This window comes from Alligator mississippiensis, chromosome 16, assembly GCF_030867095.1.
Source record: "Alligator mississippiensis isolate rAllMis1 chromosome 16, rAllMis1, whole genome shotgun sequence".
Lineage (NCBI taxonomy): Eukaryota > Metazoa > Chordata > Crocodylia > Alligatoridae > Alligator > Alligator mississippiensis.
In genome coordinates, this window is record NC_081839.1 from 4,906,082 (window position 1) to 4,918,821 (window position 12,740).

At 50.7% G+C, this 12,740-nt stretch overlaps 1 protein-coding gene across 1 annotated transcript; it reads left to right on the top strand.

Annotated features, from left to right (window-relative positions):
- Positions 1-1,335: 1,335 nt before the first annotated feature.
- Positions 1,336-11,121, top strand: ARRDC5 (arrestin domain containing 5). The gene is made up of 3 exons (XM_006274235.4): positions 1,336-3,190; positions 8,362-8,570; positions 10,482-11,121. The coding sequence occupies exons 1-3, from the start codon at positions 2,938-2,940 to the stop codon at positions 10,989-10,991; spliced, it is 972 nt and encodes a 323-aa protein (XP_006274297.3). The 5' UTR covers positions 1,336-2,937; the 3' UTR covers positions 10,992-11,121.
- The last annotated feature ends 1,619 nt before the right edge of the window (positions 11,122-12,740 follow it).

Sequence of the window (12,740 nt, forward strand, 5' to 3'; positions counted from 1 at the left end):
GCGCAGGGCCCGGGGGGCAGCGGCAGCCGGAGCCCCTGGAAGCGGGGACAAGGCGAGGCGCGAGGGCAGGCCAAGGGGGGGTCCATCCCGTCTGCACTTCCGAGCGCAGCTCCCCTCTCCGCCCGCGGGCTCCGATCCGCAGATGCGGCGGGAGCAGACCGGACCAGCCGCCCGCCTTTGTCACGTCGGACGCGGCGACTTCCCCGCCCGTGCCCGCCGCGCCGCCGCTAGGAGCGTTCCCCTGCCGTGCCCGGGGGCGCTCCGCCGGCTCGGGCCCCCCCGCGCGCCCTCTTCCCCCCCCCCCCCGCATAAACCCCGCCGCGCCGGCACCGCACCGAGCCGGCTCCGCCTCCCCCGAGCCCCCGCGGGATCTCCCGCCGGAGCGGAGCGGAGCGGAGCAGCGCCGCGCCCCTCCCCGGGGCAGGGGGACCCCGTCGGGGCGCACTCACCTCGGGCTCCGACCTGGGGGGCGAGTCCCGGGGGCGACGCGCGAGCGGATGGGCGGCAGGGCCCACGAGGCGCCGGGAGCCGAGCCGACACGTCCCCGGGACCCGCCAACTCGCCGGCTTTGGAGTTTGGCGCGGAAAAGCCCGGCGCGGGGCGGGCCCCTGCTGATTGGCCGCTGGTGGCGGGAACTGGGCAAAGGGGCGGAGCCTCATGCGGCCGGCGGGGGTCGGCGCTCAGCCCGGCTGGCTCCGATCGCCGCTTTGTTTCCTGCTTCGCCCCCCAGCAGAGCTCCGCTTCTGTCTCCTAAGAGCCTCCCAGCAAAGCAAGCCCCGCTTTCTAGTAACTCCCCCCACCAGCAAAGCTCCCCTTCTTAATAGTAAAAGCCCCCCACCTGCAAAGCTCCCCTTCTGTCTAGCAAAACCTTCCCCTGCCCTCTCTTAAAAGCCCCCCCCCCAAGCTCCCTCTTGTCTAGCAAAAGCCCCCCAGGAAAGCTCCCCCTGCCTTCTATTACCCCCCCAACAAAGGTACCCTAGCAAATTCACCCTTCTTCCTAGTAAAAGCCTCCCCACCAGCAAAGAAAGCCCAGTAAAACTGCCCTGCCTTCTAGTAAAGCCCCCCCCCCCAGCCCCCTGGGGAGATCTGCCTCAGGCGGGAAACGCAGCCCCTTGGGTGGGGGGTCTCAGTGCACACAGCAGCACCAGTCCTGGGATCCTGGGATATCAGGCCCAGGACGGAGGGGGTTCAGCTGGGGCTGTGCTGGGGAAAGGGGTTTTGGGCAACCCCGTCCCAGCACTACAGCTCTGTTTCCACCGTGTATTGCAATGCCCAGGGCTGATCCCATAGCCAATGCTACAGGACTCGGGGGGGGGGGGGGTGCTGGCGACAGCCCAGATGTGCGGCTGGTGCAGGGGTAGGTGGCTCAGTCCGGTTAGCTCAGGTACACACGATAGTAAATGGCAGTTGTTACGTTCTCATGCTGTGCCAGGCCACATGCCCATCTCACCCAGTCTCCTGTGTCACAAGTGACAGAAAGCGAAGGCTGCAAGGGAGAGTGACCTGGGTCTGACCAGGGGTTTTCCCTCTGTTCCTCTCTCACTTGCAGCCTCCGGCAGCATTTAAAGTTTAGGAAGCTCTGATTCAGAGGCCATGTGCTTCACTCCCATGCTTGATAACTACTGATTCCCCTTTCCTCCAAGAACGTGTCCTCTCCCTTTGTGGATCTGGCTACACCATCAGGATCCAAATGAGCTCCCCGCTTTAATTGCACACTGGAAAAAAGACGCTCCAGAAAGCCACCGTAGCACCTGTTTGCAAGAAGATAGTACATGCCTGCTCAGCTGCATGCTTTTGCTGCTACCAATCCCCACGCTAAATAAATGAAAGTTAGCATGGGCACAGCTGTGCATGCCAGAGCTGTCTGGTGGCCATGTAAACAGCCCCTGGGAAGTCCTCCTTGGTCCCCCCCACCCCTGCCTTGGTGAGAGCAGTCAACCAGCACTGCAGCCTTTGGCACAGAGGCATGCACTCTGGGACCCCCCAGGAGATTTCAGGACAAGCTTTTGGGATCCTAGTGTCACATAATAAAGGGAGGAGTAAAGGCCAAGAAGAAAGAGCCCGGTGCATCTCCCTCCCCTCTCTTGACCGACATGCTTTTGATGCCACCCTCCTCCCCATCTAACTCCTCTCCCAGAATCTCTTCCAAAAGAAATGCAGGATTTAAAGATTGCCTTAGAGCAGATGCTTATGTGCTTCCCTGTTTTAGGACCAGTAAGAAACATTTGTCATCGCGGTTCTGTGGTTGTGGGTAAATGTGTCATTGCTTTCCACATAGCTAAAGAAAAAAACAAACCATGAGAAATATGGATCCCAGAGTACTGCCCAGTCTGAATCCAACTACTCCAGATCAGCGGACCCTAGGAGACAGGCTCCTTATGATGAAGGCTGGATGAGGCACTGGCACAGAGCGAAGAACATGACTTCTAAAGTTGAAGGTCCTCAGTAGTCAGCCTTAAGAAAACTCTGCTGTCCCCACTCTCTATTGGGGGGAATCAGCTGATTTCTGAGTTTTTCCCTCCTTCTTACCTGCATATGACCTCTTAGCTGAGGGGCAGCACAGTCTAAGAGGACAGGACACTGGACCGGTGGTCAGGAGACCTGCATTCTCTTCTGCGTTGTCCCCTCTCGCTTTTTGTCAACCCAATTTAGGAGGCAGAGATTGTCACTTAGTAGCCATATGCTAACATATAGCACTATATAGCTACTGTATAGCATATGCAGAACGGACCCTCCGGGTATTAGAAGACAAACAGTAAAAGAATTCATTATTCCTGGGGCCAAGCCCGACAGCACCCGCCTGCTCCTGGAGAAGGCAACGAGTGCTGCAGGCACCCAGCGCCCATCTCAACGCAGTGATGTCACAAACCTTTGACATCACAAGCACAACTCCGCCCTGGGGAAGCCCAGACTGCACCGAACCTCTGTTCTTCCCCCATGTCGGTGGTGAAATCAATTGAAATCGTGGTGCCCGAGGATAAGGTCTATTTGGCAGGCTCCAACGTAGATGGCCAAGTGGTTCTGAGTCTTAACAACACTTTGATCAACCCTGTAGTGAAGGTAGAGCTGGTAGGAAGAGGTTATTTGCAGTGGAATGAAGACGTCGGCGCGGACAAGGATTACAGCAGGGATGTTGTCTGCAATAACAAGGCTGACTACATCAATAAGACAAAGACGTTCAAGATAGAGGGTAAGTCACTGGGACCCCAGGCTTCAGGCAATATGTGAGAGTAGAGCCCGTTCACTAGCGAATGTGGGAATATAAGGGATCGGACCAGTGGTCAGTCCAGCCCAGTAAACATGTCTCGATCCAGACTGCTTGCTAGAAAGATATAACAAACCCTGCAGAAGGCAAATGTGGGATAAGCTGGCCAGAGGCAGAGTTTCTTCCTGACCCATATGACTTAGGGGTCCTCTAAAACCCTAAAGTAATTTTTTTAACATTTACGGTTATAGCTCTAGATGAACTTATCTGTATAAATAGCTATAAATATCCAATCTTTTTGCCTCCTCTACCCTGATAAATATTTGGCCTCAGCGAGCTACTTTTTTTTTTAAGTTTAAATACAAGTGGTAGCAATGAATTTCACAGGCCAATTCTGCATTGTGCAAAAAGGAGCTTTCTTTGAATCAGTTCCACCTTTGCACCCTTTCCAGTTTGCAGACTCACCATGTGTACCTGTATTCAGGAACGGTACGCAACAGCGATTTTGTAAATCGGCCGGTGGGTGACAATCCATGTTTGTGTGGATTAGGTCTGTACACCATGCATAATCCACTGAAATGCCTAGGTTTTGGTACGGAAGGCCGTGTTAGTTGTACGGATAGAGCAAGCGGCCCACAGCAAGTTAACGAATGAGCCAACAAAAAGCCGGCAATGAGGATCCATCATCAAAAGGCATTTTGTTTATGGATTTTGCCAACGGAGGCTTTAATTTATTTCTGTAGTGGGAAATGTCCCAAAGTACATTTTGCAACTACAATGAAGTCTCAGTAATATGAGACTTCACGATGGCCGTGCTATCGAGTCTTTGCTGAGAGGCAGGGAACTGTAAGTAAACAGTGGGAGCAAATGCAGATTGGTGAGCGCCTTGCTGTGTTTTTATATATAATTCACTAACCACAAATATTTACAGGGATATAAAAACAGTGGGGCATGAGCTTTCTCCTGGATAACTGAGATTTGAAGGGTAAGCTTTTGTCGGTGCATTAAAGCCTTGGATTTGACCTCTGACCTCTTATGTTCAGGCTCCAGCTCCTCCTAGAGTATTAGTATTCGAAGGCTGTGCCCTCCCAGAAAGGTCACGTGCAATAAAGTTGCTTTAGACTTGACCTATTACCTCTCCCTGTGGCATGCAAATTCCTTCTCCGGCAGCTGAGAGTTGTACCAGACATTATTGTAAATCCAGGAAGAAAAACTCTTTCCATTACTTAGCATTACAATCACAAGCAGTGCTTCTACAGCACTTTTCAGCTCAAGATCTGAAAAGCCAAGGGGTCGTCAGTCTTGCGGGACAGGCCCCTAAATCCATATGTAGTCGTCTAAATAAATGTACAGCTTTTCAGCTGGGCTAAGCACCCACAACTCTCAGAGGTTTGTCACAGGAGAAAATTTGCCGAGCTACAGCAACAGAGCCTCCTCTCTGTGTGCTGGCTTTCAGACTTGATGTTGTTTCCCCCCGTCCTTTTCAGAATAAATGTCTCTTCAGAAGCAGTTTAAGCTAAACTGGAGAAAGGGACTCTCATCCTGAAACAGAGTATATATGGGGAATTAATTATGCCTAGTACAGCATCAATGATCAAGCCTCAGTAAGTATGACATGGAAAGGGCCCAGATTCAGATGCCAAGTTTGGACATTTTGACCAAACTGCTTTGCAATGAAGGATGAGGTATCTTCTTCAGCATCTTACGGATGGGTAAACTGAGGCACATATCAAGTCTCAGTTATAGCGCATGTCCCCAATTGTCCCGATCCATTTAGCCATTTTCAGCACTGCCCGTCTCTCCATAAAGGGTTGCATTAAGGCTCATACTGGACTTCACTACATTATAGTCCACAGATCCAAATACCGTCATATATGAACTCCATAAAAAGACCCGGAGAGAAACGGTTCCCGACCTCATCCTGCATTCCCACAATGTTCAGAGCTCCCTGCTGAGGTCAGAAAGTGCACAAGATACGTTCAGCTGGACAGTGCGAATGCCGATAAGTTTATCGTCCCTTCCTTGTTTCTTATCTCATAAAACATCGCTCTATGGCTGCCCATGTTGAGCCATAGATACTTGCTCTTTCAAGAAAAAATTGGCCTCATTTTTTCTTTTTAACCCTGGCAACCTTCAGCCTTCATCTTGGGTGTCTTCCATCACCTTGCTGGGAGAGAAGGAAACGGGCCGACTGGCTGTCTCTCTAGCAGCAAAACAACACATTTTTCTTTCCATTGGGGGCAATTGTTCATGACCAAGTGTAACTCACAGTCGGGGGGATGCGAGCCAGAAACCCATGCTGCTCACACGACCAGCTTCAGACTCTTCACGTCACCAGGCAGGCTTCAGGGAAGGATCTTGTGCTCCTATAGAAATCCTTTGTGCTCTTTTTAGAAAATTCAGAGTTATACTCCAATCCCTCCACGTATACACACTGACACACTCTCACAATTGCCAAGGAGATGCAATGGGGACACCTCCCCAAGTCACTCAGTGTCTTAGGTCACCTGGAAAGATGACTTGGCAACTGCCAGGTAGTCTCTTCCCTCGGGTTCCCCAGCCAGGTATTTCTCCAATCTCCTATTAAAGACCCCCAAGGTAGGGGAGGGCACCACCTCCCTTGGAAGCCCATTCCAGACTTTGGCAACCCTTTCTGTAAACTTTGCTTATTGGATATCCTCTCACAAAGGGACTTATCTCCTTGCATATTCTTAATGTGACCCCTCGCACTAGGCACATTACCAACATAGGGCAGTATAAAACCTGTTCCCTATCCTGGAGCTGCCAGGGTGACCAAAGATATCTGGGGCTGGGTAGAGGTTTGTAGGTAGAAGGTAGTTCAGGGAGAGAGCTAGTAAACAGAGTGAGTCAAGGGCACGCTGGAAAACAAGTGGGTGAGATGAGAGGGAGGACTGCAGGAAGCCGGGTGTGGAAGAGGTGGGAGGTTGCAGCAAGATGGAAGAGGATACAACGCTAAAAGTGGGAGAAGGCTTCAAAGGGCAACACAAGAAGGAAGGAGTGAGCAAGCTGTCAGGGGAGTTATTCTCTTGAACTCTTTTCTGCATGAAAGAAGTCAGTGTGGTAGATACTGGCATGATCCAGCCTGACGGCCACAATCTTAAGAGAGGGACGCAATTAGGAATTAGCATCCAGGCCTCTTTGGGAGCCGAAGTTCCTAGTGTCAGAGCTGTACAATCAGGTTTCATCTACACCTTTGATTTTCGCCAGTTTAATGAACTCGATTTACTTCTACCAATGCAAAGCCCTGCGTGGACTTGCATTTCAGTGCAAGAGCCTCTTATTTTGGTAGAAATGAAAGGTGTTATCTTTGCAGAGCCACTCAGGAAAATTAGTCTGAATTCACTTTAAAGGAGATTAGTTAAACTATATTAAGCCGCTACATGGATATTCCTGTCTACAATTAGAGAGGCCTTCATTCAATTCAGTTTAATTCACTTTGAAAGTGAAATTAAACTAGATTGAATTACGGCAACTTAAAATGAATAAGAGCTTTTCTACCCTGGGACGCTCAGGAAAATGGACCTGAAATAACTAAAGGGGGAATTGAAAGTGGATTAGCTAAACTGCATTACACCCCTGTGTGGACACTCATATTCAGAATGAAAACGGCCTGCATTTGATTCTGCTGGATTTACTCCTGGTGCGGCTCTGTGGTGACAGGTCCTGATTCACTCCAACAAGGCAGAAATGAGCCTAGTATACGCTGACTTAAATACCTGCACAATCCTTCGCACCAGCGTGTTCGAAACCTCACCTTCACGTTGAACCACGGCTGCTCTATATGAAGACAGATTCTTAGAATTGTGTCTTACCCACGCTAGCTTGCACAGGTGAAGTGCATCGACATGGCAGGATCCGAGAAAATCAGGGACATTGGGGTCATCTAGTCCAACCCCTCCTGGGGGCAGGATCATCCTTAGCCAAACCATCCCATACAAGTCCTCGTCCACACAATCAACCCTGTCCTACAGCCAGATTGCTTCTGCATGGTGTCCCCTATAGTCTGGAGCTTTAATCTGTATATTAAAGCTCCTTCAGCTCATTCCAGCAGGGGAAGAAGGCTTTAAAAGGTCTTTGGAATGGAAAACACTCTTACTCCAAGGCCTTTTTTTCTGCATCCAGACTAGTGTCAAACAGACCCAAGATGCAAATAAGAATAAAGCCCTAAGCAGTTCAAACAGCTAAGCAGCAAGGAGATGACTGCATTACGCTGCCATTGCCAAATAGGACCGTGAGCTATGGTTTCCCCTTTTTGCATGTTCTTGGGGTGTCATTTTTATCTGCATTTATAATCCTGACTGAAGCCACGGTTCTGCCATCTGGTGAATCTCTCGTGCTGCGAGGAAGCTATTACGGAGTACTGCTGTCAGTGGGGAAACCTGGGTTAAATGTGTTAAAACTTGAGGAATTACTGAGTTTGTCTACGAGGGTAATAGCAGCAATTAGTGGAACAAAATTCTAGCAATCTCCTGCCACGTGGTAACTCTGTGCAGAGTTGCTACCTCGTTCCAGAACAATTTGCATGATTATTGCAAATACATAGCAAATGTTCTCTGCGAGTGAAGCAAGAGGAAAAGGCTGGGTGGAGAAAGCTGGTTTTATCACCTCCAAGTGCAACAAGGCTAAAACCAGGAAGCGCCACGCTGGAGGAAAGAGGCCCCTGTGTTTGGGTTGTACCTGCAAGGTGTGGCCACCCCTAGTGCACAGCCACTACAAGAATTGCTGGGGGCACTCAGGATTGGGTGAGAAATGCAAGCATCTTGCAAGGAGAAATGCAAACTGCCCCTTCCCTCAGCTCCCTGCAAGAGAGCAGGGGTGCTCAACCTGCAGCCCTGAGTGCCCCAAGTGGCATGGGCAACCTCTGAGCGTGGGCCCCAGCAGATCTGGGGGAGAAGAGGCAGCATAGTAGCAGACAGGGTGGGGAGCAGAAGATCGGGCACAGAGTAGGGAGCAGAAAGCAGAGGAGGAAATTGGGCAGAGGAAGGGAATGACAGTGGCGCCTGGGGTGGGTGCGGGGCTGATTCGTGGCACACCTGCCAAAAAGGTTGCCCCCACACACTGCCACAGAGGAATGCAAAGCATCCTGTCCATAGGAGCTGAGCTTGAGAAGTGACAGCATGTTGTCTGGCTTTCAGGGAACTGGCTGGATTCGGGAACCCACACCTTTGACTTCCACTTCACCTTGTCTACCAGACTCCCCTCCACGTTCACCAGCAGGATAGGCTATGTTTCCTACTTCCTCCAAGCCTCCTGCTCCAGTCGTGAGCTCATCTTAGCTAAGAAGAAGAAGTATTTACTAGTGCAGGGGACCTCTAGCATCCGTAAAGACAGGCTGCAGTCCAAGGTAAGGCTGAAGGTTATTCCACCTAGAGACAGGAGGAGAGAACGTGTAGAAAGGTCCATCTTTGAGTTCACCCCCTATCTAAATCTGAGTTAATTTCTGTGAGTCGACAAGCCTGTGCCACGGGACCCCACAGGATACTAGAATTAGCAACAGCGTGGGAACTGGTCCAAACATGGCTTTCTGGCCCAACCGCGTTGCTCCAGTGGCAGCCAACGAAGGGATCAAAGCACTGGAGTAATGTGATCTCATTAACCCAGGTTGGTCAGCAATGGTTGCCCTCTGCTCTAAGCGCTGCCCGTGGCTTCATTCTCCGGTGTGCAGGCCTGACATATCTAGGAAAGTCAGAAAATTAACAAGCAGGGAAGGTAAAAGATTCCAGACCTTTTCTTTCCATCATCAGCAAAAAAAAAAGGGCATAGACTCTAGATCCTTTTGAAGATGACATATAAATGCAATGTTTTAATCAATGCATTTAATCACTCCAAGAGAGACTGGAATACCATTTCTGCAGTTGCTTAGCTATCCTGCTGTCAGAAGCTAATGGGCGTCATCGGATGCATCTGGAATCTGCGCTGCACGCAGGATTAGCACAAGTCTTTTCTAAGCGACCTTCGTTGCTGGAGCCAGCCAAGGCCGCAGAGCTCCCTGAGTCTAGCAGGGCAAAATAGCTTCTACCTAGGAATGCTGAATGGCTTCATGGAGAGGGAGTAAGGGGAGAAAAAAACTGGATTGAATGCTAAAGAGAAGGGTTTCACACCAGGGCTTGTTGCATTCTTCAAGGTGCAGGGAACATGCATGCCTCACGGTGCAGGAAAAGTCACTGAACAATGCAACATCATCGCCTTCTCATGAACCATTTTCCCTGAACAAAGCTATGCATGGTCTTAGGTCATCGAACGTATTTCAGGTCCAGATCTGCAAACATTAAGGACATGTTGACATGACAGAACCTCTGCCGCTATAGCTTTGCCAGCACAGCTGTGTTGGCAGAGCCCTCTCATGGAGAGGCAGCGTATGCCAACAGAGCAGAGGTTTCTATTCTCCTCTCCTCCCCAAAGGCTCAAAACTAAACCAAAATACCCTCTTCTGTCAGCATAATGGCCTCCACACTGAGAGTTTTGCGGGCATAGCTCTGACCTTTTTACATCCTTAGCAGATATAGTAGCTATGCCACCAAAGTTTTCAGCATAGATCAGACTTAACATGCCGGGGTAACTGGACTCCTGTGAATAGACTGGCTGAATTTAATGGGCAAATCGTGCTGCTCTGTAGATGCCTATACAGGATTAAGGCCTTTGTTTGTATCCTCTCCACGGCTGACACCGGGTATGACCCTTATCTATTCCAGAGTAAGAGTGGAGGAGTTACTCAGGAAAAGCTTTAAATTCACAACCTACGTCAATCCAAATTAGCGTTGATGTGAAGAAAGCCCCTTCGTGTCATGAAAATCTGGCCCATGGAGCCCAGTTCTGCGCTCTCCCTCTCTCTCAATTGTAAATCAGGATGAACTCTTTTGAAACAAATGAACTCAGACTCACACACGTGAGACCCAAGAATCTGGCCCAGGGGCTTTTACTATTAAACTTGTATTTCCTTCATATTCTTAAGGGTCTGTGTATATAATAACACGGTGCTTTACTGTTACTCTCTTTAGGGTGTCTTTATTTTAAACGGCAGCTTCAACACGTTCTGCATTTCTCTTCCTGACCCTTGCCCTAGCCGATACTTCTCTATCCCGCAGGGTGCATGGCAACATGAAGTCTTGGGGGTCTGCAGACTTGTGTCCATGTGATGCCGCCTCGGTTGCGGTAGCCGTGATTTCTGCCTGTGTGTAAGGATGCTAAGTGATCCTGCTGCGTCCTGTGAAAGGCACTCACCACACTTTGCCTTTCCCTCACTCCCTCCATGTAGGACCCTTTTGTAGTAGAAGTCGACAAGGTCGTAGTTTATCACTGCTGCTTCCAACAAGGCCGCGTGGTCCTGAGGATTTCCCTGGTGAAAAACATATTCTGCCCCAGTGAGAACGTCACCTTTACCACTGAGATCGACAACCAGACGGGCAAGTCCATTAAAAGGGTGGTTTTCACCTTGTACTCCAATGTCCTCTACATGGGCTTCACCGCTAGGTCAGAGCCACGCACCCTGGAAGACCGAAACGTACTGTTAAGGCTGGAGCCCAGGATGGAAGCTATGCCCTTTGAGGTCACCAGGATCACCAACATAATGGCCCTGCCCAGTCTGCTACCTGTCAGCTGCGTGTCCTTGGCCAACGAGATCATGGAAATCCGCTATGAGCTGGTGGGAACCCTTTACCTTCCCTGGTCCATGTCCAGTGTTGTGGCTAGAGTGCCCGTCCTCATAGGAACCATCCCCACGGCCGATCCCGAGGAGTCAGGCAGTGGCGCTCATCCGAACCCATAGCAAGGAGACAACACGCAAGGAGCCGGGAGCTGGTGTGCTGAGGTCCAGACAATAAAGATTTGCTGCAAACATGCTCATGCCAACGGGTTACTTTCACAACAGGGCTTTGCACAGCAATGCTCTGGATTCAGCAGGGGTGCCAGGACCAGGCCAAAACTGAGCAGGAGTAGCTGGACCCTAGGAGAAGGGCGATAACATAGAGACCCCATGCCCTCCCCAGCACAGAAAGGCAGGCAGTTCTACTTAGAGCAGAAAACCAGTCGCTAGACCTGAGTTTTAAGGGCTGCTGACATTATCGCTTGGCTTGTCTGTGCCTCGGTTTCCCCAGAAACAATGCAAGAAGCAGGAGCACAGGTTGAGTCCACCCCCCTCCCCAATCTTACATCACAGCTGGCTTGGGCAGAATCATAGAAAGTGCGGGTTGGGAGGGACCTCAGGAAGGAGGAAGGGACACCTGGGAAGGAGTGTGACTTGCCCAATGTCACACAACAGACCTTGGAACAGACCACAGGTGTCCTGTTTCCTATGCCATTGCTCTACCCATTTAGCACCACTGCCTCTCTTGGTATTGCTCCTTCCCCCTTTCTCATTGGGCCCCACTGACACTTGACATGGATCATGTTTGAACAGGCAGGGCGAGGGACCGCGCTGTCTACAGCCTGGGGTGGTCCTCGGGGTACCTTGTGTCTTGGTTGTGCCTGGCTTGTTCTGGGGAGGCCAGCAGTGTTATCGAGGCTCTGCTCTCACACTGCTGCAGGCATCTACTCAGTGCCCGTGTCTCACCTGGGCTCTGTCTCCTGTGCCAGGCACAGACCAGAGCCCAGCCATACCCTTTCCCCACAGTGCTCCCAGACCACTGGTGTTAAAGAGGTCTTGGGGAAAAAACAGGTATTTCAAACTCTCTAGCTCTGTCCCCACTGACATTTTGCAGCCATGGCTCTACTGCTGATGTAGCTTCTCCGGTGCTTGCAATAGTGGATGTTCCCTTGTAGACTGGCCGCCGGCTTTCTCAATACTGTGTCATGCACGTGCATCTTGGGCTGTGCTCGGAGGACCACCCGGGGTAAGACGGCTGGTGGACAAGCTGTGTGAGCTCCCTGTTGCTGGCTGCAGGGGAACAACATTGGAAGGATTTAACAAAACATGCTAACACAGATGAGGCTCCTGGTCCTGAGTCCGGTTAAGGATCTTAATTAAGATGCAGGTTGTGCTGCAGTTAGGAATCTCGTTTGGGGTATTATAGAAAATTCAGGTTGGAAGGGACCTCAGGAGGTCACATCTGGTCCAACCCCCTGCTCCAAGCAGGACCAGCCCCAACTACATCATCCCAGCCAGGGCTTTGTTGAGTTGGGCCTTAAAAACCTCCAAGGGGAATCTCATTAGTCATGACCTGCCTGCAATGAAGCCTTGTTGGCTGTCCTTTAGGATACTGCCTTCAGTTAGCCTATCAATAATGGATACTTTGATCATTTTTTCCAGGATTTTTCCAGGGATTGAGTAGGCTTTTCCAGGTAGTTAAAGACTGCTATCAAATCTCCCCTCAGTCTGCTGTTCTCCAAACTAAATAAACCCAGTTCCCTCAGCCTCTCCTCATTAGTCACGTCCCCCAGCCCCCAAACCATCTTCATTGCCCTCCACTGGATTCTCTTTAATTTGTTCACATCCTTTCTGTAGTGGGGGACCCAAAACTGGACACAGTACTCCAGATGCAGAGCAGAATAATTGCTTCCCTCGACCAGCTGGCAACGC